This window comes from Varanus komodoensis, unplaced genomic scaffold, assembly GCF_004798865.1.
Source record: "Varanus komodoensis strain SLA01 unplaced genomic scaffold, ASM479886v1 scaffold1, whole genome shotgun sequence".
NCBI classification, from domain to species: domain Eukaryota; kingdom Metazoa; phylum Chordata; class Lepidosauria; order Squamata; family Varanidae; genus Varanus; species Varanus komodoensis.
This window is the reverse complement of record NW_025335268.1, coordinates 102,022,040-102,038,967: the sequence shown is the minus strand read 5'-3', so window position 1 is coordinate 102,038,967 and position 16,928 is coordinate 102,022,040. Positions and strand designations below refer to the sequence as shown.

Genomic DNA, 16,928 nt, shown 5'->3' with positions numbered 1-16,928 from the left:
CATGCCGGTCTTGTCCTACCCAAGGATGCCAGGGACTGAACCCAAAACCTTCCGCGTGCAAAGCACCGAGCTATATATTATTTTGCAAAACCTAGCAAGTTAATCTGCGCTGTCTTTTCTGTCTTCATCCTTGTGTTCCTATATTTTAGCATATAATTATATTTTATATACAGTTAATTTGCATTAGCTGTATACAGTTTGTATGCAATTAATACTTGAATCCGTTTTTGGCAAAAGGCTTACTCTTTCTTTCCAATGCCCAGCTGCCTGTAATGTAATGAAGTTTCTATGTAGCACTTGAGCAGTAGCTGGCACATCCCATCTGAACAATTTCATATACTGCTGGAGCAATTTTTTGAAATGAACCATTGAGCTCCAACAAATTAGAAGCATTGGTGGTGTGTAGGAAAGGAGGAAAGTCTAAATGTATGACATGGCTGGGCCACTGAGTGATGACCAAGGCAAAAAAGGGACCTCTGACTCCCGGCTGTTTTATTTATTTATTTATTTTTTATTTATTAAAACATTTTTATGCCGCCCCATTCGCCGAAGCCTTGGGGCGGCTTACAACAAGGGTGTCTGTTCTCGAAGGGTGTCATATATTGGCAACCAAATCAGAGGCCAGCCAAGACTACATAATACCATCTCTGAGCCTGGAGAGTGGCTAGAAGCATCCACCATAAGCTGGGTGTAATTAGAAATTTTATTTTATTTTGAAATAAAATTAACAAAATAAAGGCAATCAAAAGAAGAATATACATAATACTAAATGAAGATAATTCAAGTATCACAAGGACAGGACCTGATTGTTATTCATGTGAAACTGAATGAAACTGTAAAAGTGTTTTTTATACAAACTGGGCTAAGAATATCTTTTGGAATACAAAATTCAAACCAAAAAGCACCCCTTTCCATCCGTACTTGTTCTTTTCTTTCAGCTTTTTCTTTCAGTTGTTTAGTATGACAAAATCAGAGCAACACTACACATTGCAACCGCTACAGTATGCTTGCACAAGTCCAGCAAGTAAAAATGTAAAAAAAGTCTACATACACACATTCTGTGAAGACCCACACACATCTGGGAAGTGGGTTGAACAGCCTGATTTACACTGTACTTGTACACACAACTCTTTAGTAAGTATAGTTACCACAATTCATTACCTTCATTCCTTGTATATTGTATAAATGGCTTTCAACCAGATTTTAATACAGAACTTTCCAAAGCCTGTAATGCACTCTCTTATGCATGCAAATAAATGAAAATACTTTACAAAGAAATTGCACATTACATTCCCTTGAAACTAGTCGGCCTTGCTTTCAAGCAACTATGTTTTTGATCGGGCTTAACAAAACTCTCAATAAAATACTAAAATTATTTTAAAATGCTCTAAGGTTGAAAAAAAAAAGTCTCACTCACTGACTTCACTAGTTTTTAAGAGAGTTTGTGTGACTGGCATTCAAGGGAAGGCATCTCTTCCGAATCAACAGACCATGAGATATAAACTGTTAACCACTCTGAGAATCAATTTAGAAGGTTATGTAAGCAATATATGGCCTGATTTTATAGATTATTATGCAAGCATATACACATCACAGTATTCTTAAAAACTGATCCAATAATATATAGCTCTTTCTGGTCAGTTTCTTTCTATTACTAACATTTCTAATTTTCTACAATAAGAGCAACTATGTCCTGACCCCAGAACAGAAAGTAACAAAACCTTGTTTGCTTTTGAGGACTTGTTTGATGCAACAAAACACACCAACAAGTTCTTCCCCTGACCTCAAAAGTTAGAAAGACTGCATTCTAGCATATAGAAAGTACAGATTTTTGCAAAGAAATTTTCCCTATACCACTCCTTGTAATTGCACACATCCAGAAGCTTTACCTTTTAAAAAGCTCATTAGTAAGTAACTAAAGTGTACCTTCTCGTGACCTTTCAAACCTTCTAATGATATTTTCACAAACTCCCCCAGCCCATTTCTTTAAATGTGAATTACTCAGGACTTGATAATAGCCATGGCTAAGTAAAATTAAAAATAGAAAACCAAAAGCTGTGGTACTATCTAGGTGTTTAAATACCATAACAATCTCCTCACCCCCTGTGACCTGCCATGGATAATGATATGCTGTCAACAAAGAAAAAGTGATAAGGTTCTCTTGTGGCTGCCACTTGACCTGACAAAAGCCAGGGCTCGTTAATGGTTTCAGTGTCAAAAATAGAACTCAGATAAGCAGCTGCAGACTTTACCATAGTTATCTCACATACAGCCAGTCCTATGGAATGCATTAAATACTTGAAATCATAGAATCTGTTACTGTTAACTCTTCTGAAAGTACCAATTTTCCCCACAACTCCATGGAGCAGTAATATCACGGAGATTAAAATGCCCTTTTTAAGACAAAGCATTATGATCATGAAGACTCAATACATTTGCCATTTAGAAAAACTCTCAGTATGATCAGTATGAGTTTCAGATTCGAAACTCTTATGTAAGGTTTAAATTATCAAATAATGAGGAAATGAAGCCTCATTCACGGATATTAAGTATTCCTAGGTATTAAGCACGGATATATGAAGCTGAAACACCACTGCTCTTCAGCTTCATGAGAATAGCTCTCCATAGAGTCTAGAACAGGGGTGGCGAACCTATGGCACACGTGCCGCAGCAGGCACACAGGCCCTCTCTGTCGGCATGCGAGCCAAGTTGCCCCAGCATCGCCCCAGCAGCCAAGCATCGGATAACAGAGCACATAGGTGCCGTGCGCATGCTTGGAAAGCAGTAGCGGCATCAGGCAATGACATCACGAGCCACAATTCATTAGCCGTGACTCGTCCAAGCTTTTGCATGGACGGTCAGTGCGCTGCCATGGAGATGTGTGTGTGTGTGTGTGTGTGTGTGTGTGTGTGTATTTGCTTGGACTGGCTGTGAGTTGTTTTTTCTAAACTAAAACCTCAGTATTCAGGTTTTATTGCAGTGTTGGCACTTAATGATAAATAAGTGGGTTTTGGGTTGCAGTTTGGGCACGTGGTCTCTAAAAGGTTCGCCATCACTGGTCTAGAACATTAATTGGGTTGGGTTCCAGATTGTGCAGAAATCCCATCGTACCAAGTTCCATATGCACAGCGTTTTCTTCTTTAGACATACATGAATAACAGGGAATGGGGCCAGGTAACAGCAGCTGTGGCCTCTGGGCTTTTGTAAAGGTTTGCCCCATTTTAAAAGAATGAAAGACCTTGAGAGGGGTTAAGACCTTTAAGCTAGAATATGCTGATAGTTTTATATTTTGGCCCCACCTCCTCTGCTTTCAGCCATGCTCATCATGGGAATGCAGCATCTCCAAAACAGAATTCATCTCTGACCTAGCTAGAGACCTCCTACACATGGCTAAATGCACACTTTAAATGCAGTATTAAGAAATAAAGCTACACACTTTCAAAAACAGAGACATACAAACGTGCAGAAAAATGCAATGCCAAAATGATACCCCAAATGTTATCCATATTATAAACCAGAAAAGCCACAAGGCACTTAAAAAAGAGAATATCATAATACTCACAGAGAAGCCCACCAACAATGCTCAAGATAGGAAGATTGCAAGTGACTGATTAAGAATCTGTTATATTGCAATTTATCAACTACAGAACAGTTTGCGTTACTTAATACACTGTATTTCTCGTTATACAAGAGATTTAAGAGGCAATAAATCTTCTGGTATTCACTGCCTGCTGACTCGTTAATCTATGTTATTCATAACGCAGTAACGGATGTTTGAATTAAACAGCTATAGTTGTATTTGACTCCCGAGCTTCAAGGCATGTTTACATTCTTGCAACATGAATTTTCACTATAATGGAGCAAACGATATAGTAAAGTTGCATCATTGTGAAAAATGTTACAAGGAAACGCACAAGAAATATTGACCTAATCTTGAGTACATCATAATCAGTTAGATATCCAGAATGGATTCATTCAGACTGATTATATAACATATTACTAATTTACTACTACGTATTTCATTTTTCAAGTTCCTTCTAAAGCCTTACCAAATTGTATAGAACAGCCAAAAAATGTCCCTTTAGCCTATTATATGTGTGTGTCTATGATATGTAACTTGCATATTTATGTTTATATTTTTCTACAGAATGGCCTTGTAGGGCTGCAAGGAACTAGAATTGGTTATGGGCTGCAAGCAGTTATAGAAAGAACAAGATAGCTCTGAAATCACCCTGACTCACCCAGTGGTTTATTTACTGATTTGTTAAACAGCTGCCTGAATGCCTTGCAACACACAGGGAAGGAGTGTCAGACCCCCCGGGGCTCCAACTTGTTTGTTCCCTGCCCTCTGTGCCACCAGAGCTGCTGGTCAGGAATGCGTTGCAGGCAGTTCGAGATGTAACACTAGCGCTACAGCCGGGATCCTACAAGTCCTGCTAATCATTTACCTGGCAATTTCCACACTAGGAATGTTATTGAGTATACCCGATGCCTCATTTTTTTCCAAAGTCCTATTTAGCAGGGGCTGGAAGGAATGGTGGTCTTAGTTGAATGGAAAGATGAGGGGAAAAGAAAAATTCAGTGGTTGCTAAGGGGAGCTAATCCATACTTCGGCAAAGCCTGATAGACAAGGCAGCTTTCCCTGCTCCACTTATTGCTTACCAAATGTAGAGAACACTATATTTAAGTAAAGGATATTACAATAGCTAAGAATCACTAGCACCACTCACACATATATTCACTTTCCCATACAGAATTCACAGTAACATTTTTATGCTGAGCAGGGTGGGTAGATCTTGTTGATGTGGCTGCTGAAGACCTAAAGCTTTACTTGCCCTGGGTCCCATTGTAGAAGTAGAAGAATGGTAGAAGGGGAAGAACAGGTGAAGAGGCTTTACTGCATTTCTTCCATTAGAGAAGTAAAGTTAATTTCTGCACACATGCCAGAAGGATCCTTCCAAGGTATCCCCTGGGGACCAAATGGCATCAGGGATACAGCCATGCTGCTGACATGGCATTCAGCTTGTACAGGGCTGGATGGGAAGAGGTCATTTAGCCTTTCACCCAATTTAGATTGCCCAGTGCTGCTCTACCCTTGACCCTTATGCTGCATCCATCGCCCACATGGAATATCAGAGGCTTCTAAATACACTACAAAGAAAGCCAAGTCTGGAAGAGACAGCCAAAGCCGCATCTTTTTTAATCCATACTTTTCTAGTTCTACCTGCTTTACCTAAGAATGCTGGGGAGAGGCTTGTTCCTGTCTACATGCCACCCTCCTATCTGGTAAAATTTTAGACTGCCATTATTGCCCACCCTGGTCAAACATAATAAACTGAAATACAGCTCTTTATAGAGTGGTACCTTGGCTCATAAACTTAATCCGTTGCACGACTCTGGTCATGACCCAAATTGGTTGTGACCCAAGTCAAATTTCCCCATAAGGTTCAATGTAAATAAGGTTAATCTGTTCTGGCCTCTCTGAATGTGGTTGTGAGCCGATTTTTGGTCACAAGTCAAGTCAAATGTCCCCATAAGGTTCAATGTAAATAAGGTTAATCCGTTCTGTAACTATTTTTTTTAATCAGAAAAATTAGAAACAAAGCGACATAGAACAACAAAGTAACAAAGTATTGTACAGTACAGTGGAGAACACTAACCTAGGTGCGGGTGGGGGAGGTTATTGTTTTGAGGGAGAGTCCCCCTTCATAAGGACATTGGGGAGATCTCTTTCAGGAGTTTCCTCTCGTCTTTGTCTCTTAGCTGCAGGGTCAATTTTGGTGAAAAATCTGTCTATAGTCACTTGTTTTTTCCTGAGCTGCATAACCCTCCGGAAATGAGAGACCACGTTATAATTCATCAGATTCAACACTCTGTTCATTACAGTTATGTTGGGGTGGTGCTTCTCAAAGAAATCCTGGCATGGGTGCGCTCCTGCAGGAAAGACGGGGGCAATCTCGGCCATCTCTCCCCGCCTACAACCAGCACGATCACGGCCATCTCCCCACCCCCATGAGTGGGGAGATGGCCACAGTCGCAGTTGTGTTCATGCAGGGAGCGCATGCGTGATCACGGGCGCGCTCCTGCAGGAAAGATGGGCGCAGCGCAGCACAGCCACAATCACACATGTGTTCCCTGCATGAACGGAACTGCGATCATGGCCATCTCCCTACTCAGGGGAGGGTGGGGAGATGACTGCCATCTTGGTCGCCACCCAAAGCGGAGTTTGCGACCCAAGTGAGAATTTTCATGAAATTTTTGTTCGTGACCCAATTTGGTCGCGAACCAAGGTGTTCGTGAGCTGAGGCACCACTGTATTTTGTCACTCTCATCATGCCTTCCTTTAACCATCCAAAGGTACCTTGCAAGTTGAAAGCCCTCAGGTAACTTCTGTGTTGTATTTTGCCTCCAAGAGTTTGGTTTATATTAGCAAGCTTTTTTACCAGGTGCCATATTTATTTCCCTTTTTGTCTCTTATTATTGGCGATTTGAGCATGAGTTTCTTATAGTTTCAAGAGAGGCTTCCCTCTTTACCCTTCTAGCTATTCAGATTAACCATAGGTTAGAAGAAAACCTGGGGCCTTGCCTATGGTGATGGGTGGTGGTAAAGGTGGTTTTTAGTGGGCTGCTATCTCTCCCAGGTACATATAACAGAGGCATCCAGTCTTGTCCATTTTGTTGGATGAGTTCCTGTTATTCAGGACTGAGGATGTAGACAAGGTGCTTCACCAGGTTCAGTCTACCACCTGTATGCTCAACCCTTGATTATCATGGTTAATTAGAAGAACTAAAGAAGTGATTTGCACCTAAAGGACAAGTTTCATACTTTGGGGGTGCTCCTAAACCAAGGATTGTCACTGGAGTAACAAATGGACTCTGGGGCTTAGGAGCACATTTTATAGGCTTAGGCTGATTTACCAGCTGTGACCCTATTTGGATAGACAGAGTCTAAGCACAGTTGCCCATGTTCTGGTTACTCTCATATGGACTACTGTAATGCACTCTACATGGGACTGCCTTTGAAAACAGTCTGAAAATTTCAACTGATTCAAAATAGAGGAGCGCACCTATTAATGGAGGCTGGCCCCTGAGATCACATCATTCCAGTCCTCTTTCAGCTCCACTGGCTGCCAGTTGAAGTCTGGGAACGATTCAAAGTGCTTGTTGTAACATTTAAAACCTTAAGCAGTTTCAGGCCAGCAAAGATTCACATGCAAGTCTACCTCTGAAAGTGTTCAAAAGTTTCCGTTAATAAGGGAATGCAGCAGCTAGAGGTTTGGCTGGCTGGCACCGCTGGAAAGGAATTTATCTCACCAGTTTTAAAAGAATTCCACTTATCCTGGGTGTTTTAAACTCCCTAACAATCTGTTATCTGCTATTTGTCATATATATTTATCATTTATTTAATTTTTGGTAAATGTCTTGAAATCATTGATGAAAGACACATTCAAAAATACACAAAGGGCAATGCACTGGAGGTCTGATGTATCCATCCTACTCTTGCTGAGACAGGAAATATGACAGCCAGATAAACTGAAAAATAATACAGTACATATTTTATGCTTCATTCCTTTATGTCCTAGAATTAAAATTCTTCTTCCTAGAAATATCACCAAACATGTTTCACTAATTCATTATACATGCAATTTTTTAAAAGAGTGAAATTTCATAAAATGCTAGTCTATTCCCTTGTACAACTAAATCATGTATAACCAATGTGTGGTATGCTACACAGCACCACTGATAAAAAGAATCTGTGCCCTCTTCCACAATGTACCAACTCTTGCACATGATCTTGACAATAAAAATCTGTTATAATTTTACTGCATTTATCCAAAGGCCTTTGCAAATCTCATGTCTATTCATCCCACAAACCAGTAATTTCTGGAACAAAATGAACAACAACAATGTGCATTAAACACGGTCTTAAGCAAAACTGATCTCCATACAATGCCATTGTGCAAGTAGGGTACTTCACCTGTACCAAACACTGGTGTTAGGGCCACAAAAAAGGTAGCATATGACCTTTCAGGGCACTACAGCTCCAACTGAACATTTGTTGCCAAATAACAACATGTACCACTGATCTAAAGTTGGCAAACTGACCAGATATCTCCATCCTGTTCACCTTTGATGCTCAACCATATGGATCGCATAATGGAAGAGGCAGTATGGAGAGTCAGCCCTCAGAGAGGTCTTCAAGACCTTCAGCAGCTGCAACAAAGCATCCTATCAATGTCCCAACAGTGGCTCTGCACAACAAAATCCTGCACTGCCCCTTTTTTGCTTGGCCATCCCCCTCCCTCCAGGTGTATGAGGAGTTGCACCTTGTGTCCTGGCATGTATGTTGCACTGCTGAGGGAGTCCCAACTTGCTTTTGCAGGATCTCCAATATACTTCCCTATGTGCTGGCACCTGTTCACACACCTTTCAATGAAGCTGAGGATGGTGGCTGAAGTGCAATGTTCAAAAAGCTGTGAAAAAAGACTGACTTTTAGCTGCTTTGAGCTGGGCGTGTATATATGTTGCTGTGTGGATGTGGCTCTTGGTGCACCATCCCAAGCCCTCACTCCCAGTATAAAAGAGAAAATTGGGCTTAATTAAGTCTACTGCTGAACTCTGCACAGGAGTTGAAGCAGCTGGAATTCACAATGGGCTAGAATTTCCCGTGTTCAGAGGCCTCAGTAATGCAGAGCCAACAAGGCATATTCGTATGCCTCGAGTATTTTTCAAAGGCTCCTAGTAGTTCTTCTGTTGCTGCTGTGATGCATCCCATGATGATTGGCTTTCCTGGCAATGTAATGTGGGGGCTTGCGTGCAGGCCTCCTTCTCACTTCCCCAGTGCTGCTGATACTGGTGGGGACTGGCAGTGGATCTTGACAGCTGCATTTTGCATCAGCAGTGAGCTTCAGAAGCCAAACAAATCACCAGTCATCCCAGAGGCTGGCATAACTTCACTGCAGCAAGGATGCCAAGAGAAGGATGGGCTGCATAAGGAATTCCCAGAGCAAGACAGTCGAACTCCAATCACGCTGTCTTCAAGGCAGAGACAACATAAACAATGGAACATGGAGATGAAGGAGGGGGCTGCAGAAGGCAAATGAGGGCTTGTAGCAAAGGACAGCTGTTCAGCTTTCCTCCTTAAAGTCTATACATATAATTTAGCATATGGAGATACTATGCAAATCTGTATTCTAAGGATCTGTGACTTTGAATCTTTTAAGTACCTAGCAACACCCCATGTGTGACAATCATGATATCAAATGTCTCTATGAATTCCTGAAAATGAATTTATTATTTACTTGATTTATATACCAGCTTTCCAACAAAAATGGAACTCATGATGACTAGTATCACAATTTATTAACACTTTGTCAAATCAATCACAAAACAAATACATTAAAGCCCTATTTAGAAATGCAACAATTTTAAAATCACCCAACAGGTGATCTTATACACTAACAGCCAACTTAAACAAAAACGTATTTTCTGGCTGGCAGTAGGACAGCAAAGAGGGTGCCAACCAAGCCTCCTGGGGCAGGGAAATCCAAAACTTGGGAGCAGTCACTGAGACTTCCCCACCACAGGCACCTTGGATGGCCATGGTACAAAGAGGAAGGTCGCCCTTCACATTCTTAAAACCCAGGAGAAGGCAATCTCCCAGATAGCCTGGCCCAAACCATATGCTATTAGGACTTTATGTGCCATGACAATGGTTTTTGGAAAGAGATAAATAACCAGTGACACTGTTGTAATAAGAATCATGTGCTGTAACCTGAATTAGAATACGTTGGTAAACTTCAAACAACTTAGCTTCGCAGCCAATTTTTGAATTTAGGAGCCTAAATTGAGCTTCATGATCCATCCTTTAAAACAAATTCTGTTAAACAGCAACAAGAAGTACTGGGATCTTGGAGCTGGCATTATTTTTATTGCGAAAAACGTTGCCTGCTAAAACCTGGAGCACAATTCAGATCGAGCCATTTAGAAGCCATTGATTTCGATTAAGCATTAAGTACATGCTTATTTTCAAATAAATTGATGCCATCACTATAAAACTATTTTCATAATCCAAACTACATGTCAATAATGTTAGGTATTGTATTCATAATGGCCATGATCAAATAATGTGTTAAAAATAGCCATAAATCTACCAGTATGTGGCCTGCTTTTGTTGAAGTTTATGTATAATTATTTTCCATAATGGAAGTATCTTCTATTATATACTAGGGATGTATAAGATATATAGAATTGATGTTATGGATTTTTTTAAAATCTTATAAAAATAAATGTTTACTTTATCCCTTTTCTAGTTTACTTTATCCTTTTTTCTGTTAATAACTTTATGTTTTTTAAGACACAATAAGAATAAATAAAACTCCTAGTGGTCCCAATGGAAAATATTTAAATACATGCTAAATATTCAGTTAAAATCATCGGAACTGTAGGTATGGAACTTGGATCAGGTCATACCCTTCAATTTTGCAATTTCCCAATAAATATTTGTAAACTCTGGCACAATCAGATAATGACTAATGTCCTGTCCAAAACAAGTTTTCTTTGCCAACCCCATAACCAGACCCCCAGACCAATGATATGCCTTAAATTCTCAATAGACTGTCTGTAATAAATACCTAGATTAAATGGTAGGAAGATTGGCATGTTAAAACACCTTTAATGAAAATTAGCTAATACATACTCTGAGTGCTATTACTATGGAGTTGTGAAACCTGTTCTATGGTTTAAGGTTTGTCCCCTTTTCACTGCTCTACAATAATAAACCTGTAAATGTTATTTGTTGCCTTTGGCAGCAGTGGTGGAGGAAGAGGTCCCATAGAAGCATGGAAGCAGATCTGACGTTTAACCATCTTTTCTCAACTACGTTAACAGCTCCACAGCAGGAGCTGCTGGTCCATCAGTGACTGTGCACGGGCACAGTGCTGAGTGCGGCGCCTTCAGCCTCAATTGGCACTTCCCAACAAGAAGCAGCAAGGATAGAAATTCCATTTCCTCCTCCATAACTTTACAGCAATATTAGGGCACTTTCCACCAGCAAACCACTTCTCCATCCACCACTATATAGTTGCTCATGGAACTAAACAGTTTGCCGTCCAGCTTCTGTGAGGGAGGGGCAGTGAACATTTTGGCCGGGATTAAAAGTAATTCTTAAACAAAATAAGAATGAAGAACAAGGGAAAATGAGGTTCAGGAGTGTGAGAAAAATAAGAGGGCAGGCTTGGTGATGGAAATATAATCTGAAGCAAAATTACACAGCAGATGAAGCTTAAGGACTAGGCAGGGAGGTCAAGGAACTGAAGGAAAAAGACATAATCAAATGAAGCTCTGAAGAAACTTCACAGTGCTTAAGGTGAGATGAAGCTGTATGCTGTAGAAGAATGTTAGGCAAGGTGGTCAAAAAACATGGTGACTAAAAAGTGTGATGAAATCATCTGCTGAAAAGTGGAACAAGGAACAAGCAGTAGTGGAAAAATGGAGGAAGTAAGGAACCAAAGAAAAGGTGGACTATGGCAAAACCAGGAAAAGGGGCTAAGGCTGGCACTGTTGATAAGAGCTCGACATGTAAGGAAGAGTGGGGAACAGAGATCCATAGGGCTGCTAAATCTAAAGTACAGAGCAGGGATAGGCAACCTGTTGCCCTCCAGATGTGAGCAATAAACTCAAGCCAGCATGGTTAGGAATTATAGAAAAAATAATCCAAAACATCTAGAGCATACCAGGTTGCTGAGCCTTGACAGAGAGTTCAATTGGAAAATTCTGTTAACTGCGCTTTGTACTGACCCTGCAGCACTGCTATCCAATAGTCCAAAGAGGACCCCAAAATGAGCCTTCTTCCCCAACACAGCAGCCCACCCCATTCAGAGGGGCTGTCAGACCCTCAGACAGGTCTTTTGAGGGTAGTAGGGGACTGCTGTTGGGAGGAGTCCAAAAGGCATGTAGCCTTCATGGCCAAATGTTTTGAAATATTTCTTTGGCTTACATAAAATTGTGATTTAGTTACTGATCCTCATTTTCTAATAATTAGAGTGACCCATTAGAATACATTGGTATTCAGGAAACATATTAGGCAGTATCCAATGGGCTGGAATGGCTAATGTAATTTACCCTAGTACAATGCCAATAATGTTAGCAAGCGAGTCAGGTTCCCCAGAAAATTTTCAAAATGAGAAATTTGCTTTAAATCAGTCGTTTAACATGTTCCTTTGTTCTTTAAGATTTAAACAATTTAATTTACCCTGATCAATCAAAGATATGGCTACAGTTTTTAATTAAGCAGCTATTGTAGCTATTCTTCAACAATGATACAGTACCTCCCTTCTTTCTGATTCTTCAAATACCAGTCACGGCTTAAAGAGCAGAACTGTTTGCTGCACAGCTTCCACTCCAACTCAAAAGGGAGTGAACCAAGGAAACCTACATTCCAAAGAATGCTCCATCACTTCATTAACAAAGCAAGTGACTGCAGGTCATTTTATCTCCTTATGTATTTCCACAGTAGTGTTAAGTAACCAGCACTTCAGTAAGTGGTCACCCAATTCCACGGTTTCTGTTGGTTTTCCAGAGCCCTGTCAATCAGGTTTTGAAAGTAAGTTATCTTGGTTAACATATGTATCCATGGCCCCATTAGTGAGGAAAAGGGTAAGTGAATTCCATCTGTTTCCATTAAAGGGATCTAAAATCTTTCAACAACATTATATAAACAAGGGCTCACGCATGACTGAATCAAAGTTTGGATTGAACTTGAACACTCAAATTTTGTGCGCCATCTTTTCCCACTTAGTATTCAGCAAACTAGCCAAAAGCTATCTAGAACCTGAGTATGATTGGAACAGCAGGTAAAGCTTTGTGCATTTTAACTTGCTGGGACAAACAGATGCACAAGTGAGAGTGAACTCTCCTTTCTAGCACTAGTTGTAATATACAAATGAGGAATATGAAAGAGTACCAGATCATGATGCACACAGGCACAAAAACACCAACTGATGTTAAAATCTTTATTCAAAGGTTCCCTTAATCTCAGCTGCCTAGGCTGTTCCGCCCTGCTGGGTCATCACAGCACTCAAGTTATGGCAGACAAAAGGGCTGTGACGCCTCTTAGTGCCTACTGGCTATGACCATATTAGTAGATTAAACAACTGCATTTCTTGGTACTTGGAATGTGTAATTTCAAAGAATATTTGAACAATTACTGTGGGTTAGATCCAAGATTTCACTCACACAATGGGACTTCCCCTTGTTCTTCTCCATGCGGCAGTGCCCTTGTACAACTCAAATATGCTCCGAAGGATCCCACAATGTTCTGGAGCAAGCATATTTGGAGGACATGCTGGGGGCTTCAGAAAGAAATTTGTTTCACTTTCAGCTTCCCTTCTATTGCCAGAATGACACCATCGGATGCAACTCAATACATCTAAGCTCATACTAAGTGGTACCTGTTTGAAAGGGGTCACATTTCATTTCTTTCAGTCTGGTTCCTGAAAGAAGTGGAGTTTGCTCATTTTATTTCCTCAATAGCAGAAGTATTTAGAAATTAATGTAACCTATAAACCAAGAAGAAAAATGTAACTTCTGGGTAGGAATCCAAATTTCCATTTGTTTCAATGTATAGTAAAACCCCCATATCTGCTATTTCCATTACTATGGTTTCACTTAATCACAGCTGACTGCAGTCCAAAAAAATTAAATACAGTTGGCCCTCCACATTTGTGGGGACTAGGAGTGCAGGACACCTGGGAAAGTGGTAAAATCACAAATCTCTCTACACACCCTTCCCACTGGTGAGGCACTGGTGTGTTTGGGGGAGCCTAGGATTATGAGATGGTCACAATCTTTGTTGTTCTTTGTTACTTTGTTGTTCTTTGTCACGTTGTTTCAAATATTTGTGATAAGAAATGGTTACAGAACGGATTAACCTTATTTACATTGAACCTTATGGTTGACTTGGGTCACGACCAATTTGGGTCATGACCAGAATCGTGGAACGGATTAAGTTTGTGAGCCAAAGTACCACTGTATGTGCAGGTGACTATGTCCTGCACAAAGCAAAAAGCTAGAAAATGTGTCATTCTGTGACCAGAATGCAACAGGTCTTTCAGCAGACAAAATATTGGAGCGTGTACCAAATGCATTGAAGCCTTTCTTTTTTGTCACTTGCCTGTAACATACTGTGTATTTGAACTCACGGACATCAACTCTTCGTGATTATCAAAATAAATGCTCATGTTCCTGAATACACACACACACACACACACACACACACAGATAGAATAATAGAAGTTTATATATGGCCTAGTTAAATGAAAACTTTTATTAATCTAGCCACCTTATAAGTTTACAGTGCTGCAATCATGACATTAAAAGATTGTGTTTTGAATAAGTAGATAATCAAACTAATAAAATACTAAAGAAGACTTTTACACTCACATACTAAAATGGATTAAAAATAGAACACAAGAACTGTCTGACTTCACTTTTAATTTTAGCTAGGTGATGAACTGGCCCTAAATACTGAAAGGCACAGCAGGGTTTTTTTTCTCAGCAAAGTGCTCATCATATGTTTCTATGAAGGAAATGCAGCATGTTCTATTAATAACTCCTGTAGCCACAGTTAAATCTGTATTCCCTGTGCATCAGGAGAATGTTCCTTCTAGCTACTATAGCTCAATCAGTCTCAAAATGCAAATATAATTGCAGAACTTTTGGAAATTAGAATGTATTTATTATTTTGGAAAACCATTTCCCTCCTTTAATAGAGATGCTAGAAAAATAAGGTGAGCACTGTATGAACGTTTCTTATATTTTAAAGAAAATACTTCTAATCAATCATATTTGATATGCCCTGGTAGATAATAACTATTTAGCCAAGTGTTGAATTTGATTTCTTTGTATATTCAACTTGAAAGAAGACAGGCAAGTTGGGGCCAGTGTTTGATACATAACATTTCATTATTCTGGCAAAACAATGATAATATAGCAGGTAGCAGAAGGCAGGAAGGCAACAGATCTTTTTGTCTCTATATGCCAGCATGCACAAACAATTCTATGGTACCTTATAAGGAAAGAGTAGTAGCTCCATACATTATCTTCCACCTAGGGATGGGTAATCTGTCTGTTTCTAATGTGTGTCACTTTTGACTATGTTCACCTGTAAGTCTCTTTCATCCTGTTTCCGCATTTAAAAAATCTGTGTAAAAAATATGCAAGTTTGCATGCACATTTCCCACGAAACACTTCTCTACTCTGATTTAATTTAAAAAACCAAAAGCAACATTGGAACATTTGGGAAGTGCAAAAAATGAGTGGATAACTACTTTCCAATTGAAGCTTTAGTCTACAAGCAGCCGATCATGTCAGTATCTATGTAGCAGAATTTTAAAAAAACAGCATTCCTCATGCACGCCTACTTCCATGCTGACAAACACATTGTAGGTGAACTCACTCCTGATTTCTCCAGTTTCTGGAAAAAATAGGAACATTGTTCTATCCACATAACTGTGCTGTACACACACCATTTATGAATTCATATTTAATAATCCTGATTATGCCAGGATTCCCTATTCCAATCACATACCCTACAGGTGTACAGATATATATGGACAGAGTCTGTTCTCACCTTTGTGGAGGACAAAGGAAAGTTCATCCAACAACACCCTCTTCCCCGCTCAAGCATTCAGTCAAAACATAGAAAACAAAATAGGACAGTAGCATATATACTTTTTCCACACCCTAGAATGCTACTGACAACCAAGCTTCATTCATCTTTAAGTTCTGAATTTTGTCCAAACTCTGATTCCTTTTAAAAGAGGTTTCTTGATTGGGATTGTCCACTTTTTTGCCAAGGGCATGTGCAGGCATGAATGATTATGTCCATGTAAAAAAAAATAAGCAAGCAAGCAAACAAACAAAAACCACGGGTAGCTGTTTTAAAAATCACTCTTAAAAGGAGCCAGAGTTCTGAAGTTACTTGTCTGACTTCCATGTTCTTGTAAAAGAGGGTGGCATTTTAAACTCAGATTTCTTTGTACTTTATCTTCATTATTATTCTTCAGATTTCATTATCTTGCTAAACAATCCTGAAAAGTCCAGAATGTATCCCAGCTTATTTCCCATTGAATTGCTGAATGGATGTATTCAAGTGATTGTTTAACACAAATTTTGTTAATTCTCTTTCCCTTCAAACACTTGGTCTAATACTATTTAGACCTGGTAGATCCTTCCCCCAGGCTCACACAGCCCTATGAGAGTGATGCCCTCTGCTTAAGATTTGCAAGCCCACTTGTAAATTGGATTGATGACAGTAACTGATACTCTGTATTTTACTTTGGATGTCTTTCTTAATCAATGATGCTTTCATACTACCAGCATTTTAAAATATCTTTATGACTGCACCCATAAGAGAGAATACATTTTTCAAAGAATATATTCTATATTTTCTCTACGCTATCTGCATCAGTACAATAACTTTTAAACTGGTTAGTATGAAATAAAAAGTATACAAATAGCCTATTGAAATATAATTTGGTTAATATGTACTAAATGAATGATCACTTATGGCATAAAATTTTACTGCATTAGAGGATAATTTAAAATGTCAGTGTCAACCACAATTTTTCTTCTTTCTGCTCGTTGATATATAGTCTAAGATATCTTCTTTCACGTTGCTTTCATGTGTCATGAAATGTAGAAATGAGCTTAACTGATTTACGAAACAGCTTCAGTTTTACCTTATGTGCCAAAGGTTAAAGATTTTAAAATTCAGATACAGTCGATAAAAAGTAATTTCTCTTTGTCTATGCTGAAAGAGAAGGAGGGCAGAATTTCATTTGTTTTTGTAAAGTTTATTGCCCATGTGCTAATCAAAATCTATCCTGCTGCAAAAATCCTAAGAGCAAGGGGTTTGGTTCATCACA

General features: G+C 39.5%; 1 protein-coding gene across 8 annotated transcripts in view; it reads right to left on the bottom strand.

Moving 5' to 3' along the window:
* Window positions 1-16,928, bottom strand: part of RBM20 (RNA binding motif protein 20) — a 125,376-nt gene that overhangs the window by 95,253 nt on the left and 13,195 nt on the right. Inside the window, exon 1 of one of the 8 annotated variants that reach the window (XM_044438538.1) lies at window positions 8,129-8,160. The exons of 6 other annotated variants lie outside the window; for them this stretch is intronic. In XM_044438538.1, the coding sequence (XP_044294473.1) occupies window positions 8,129-8,145 (17 nt within the window). In that variant the 5' untranslated portion in view covers window positions 8,146-8,160. Of the gene's footprint in view, window positions 1-1,926; window positions 2,733-8,128; window positions 8,161-16,928 lie in introns of those variants that run through there. One more of the 8 variants, XM_044438580.1, reaches the window with a different exon arrangement.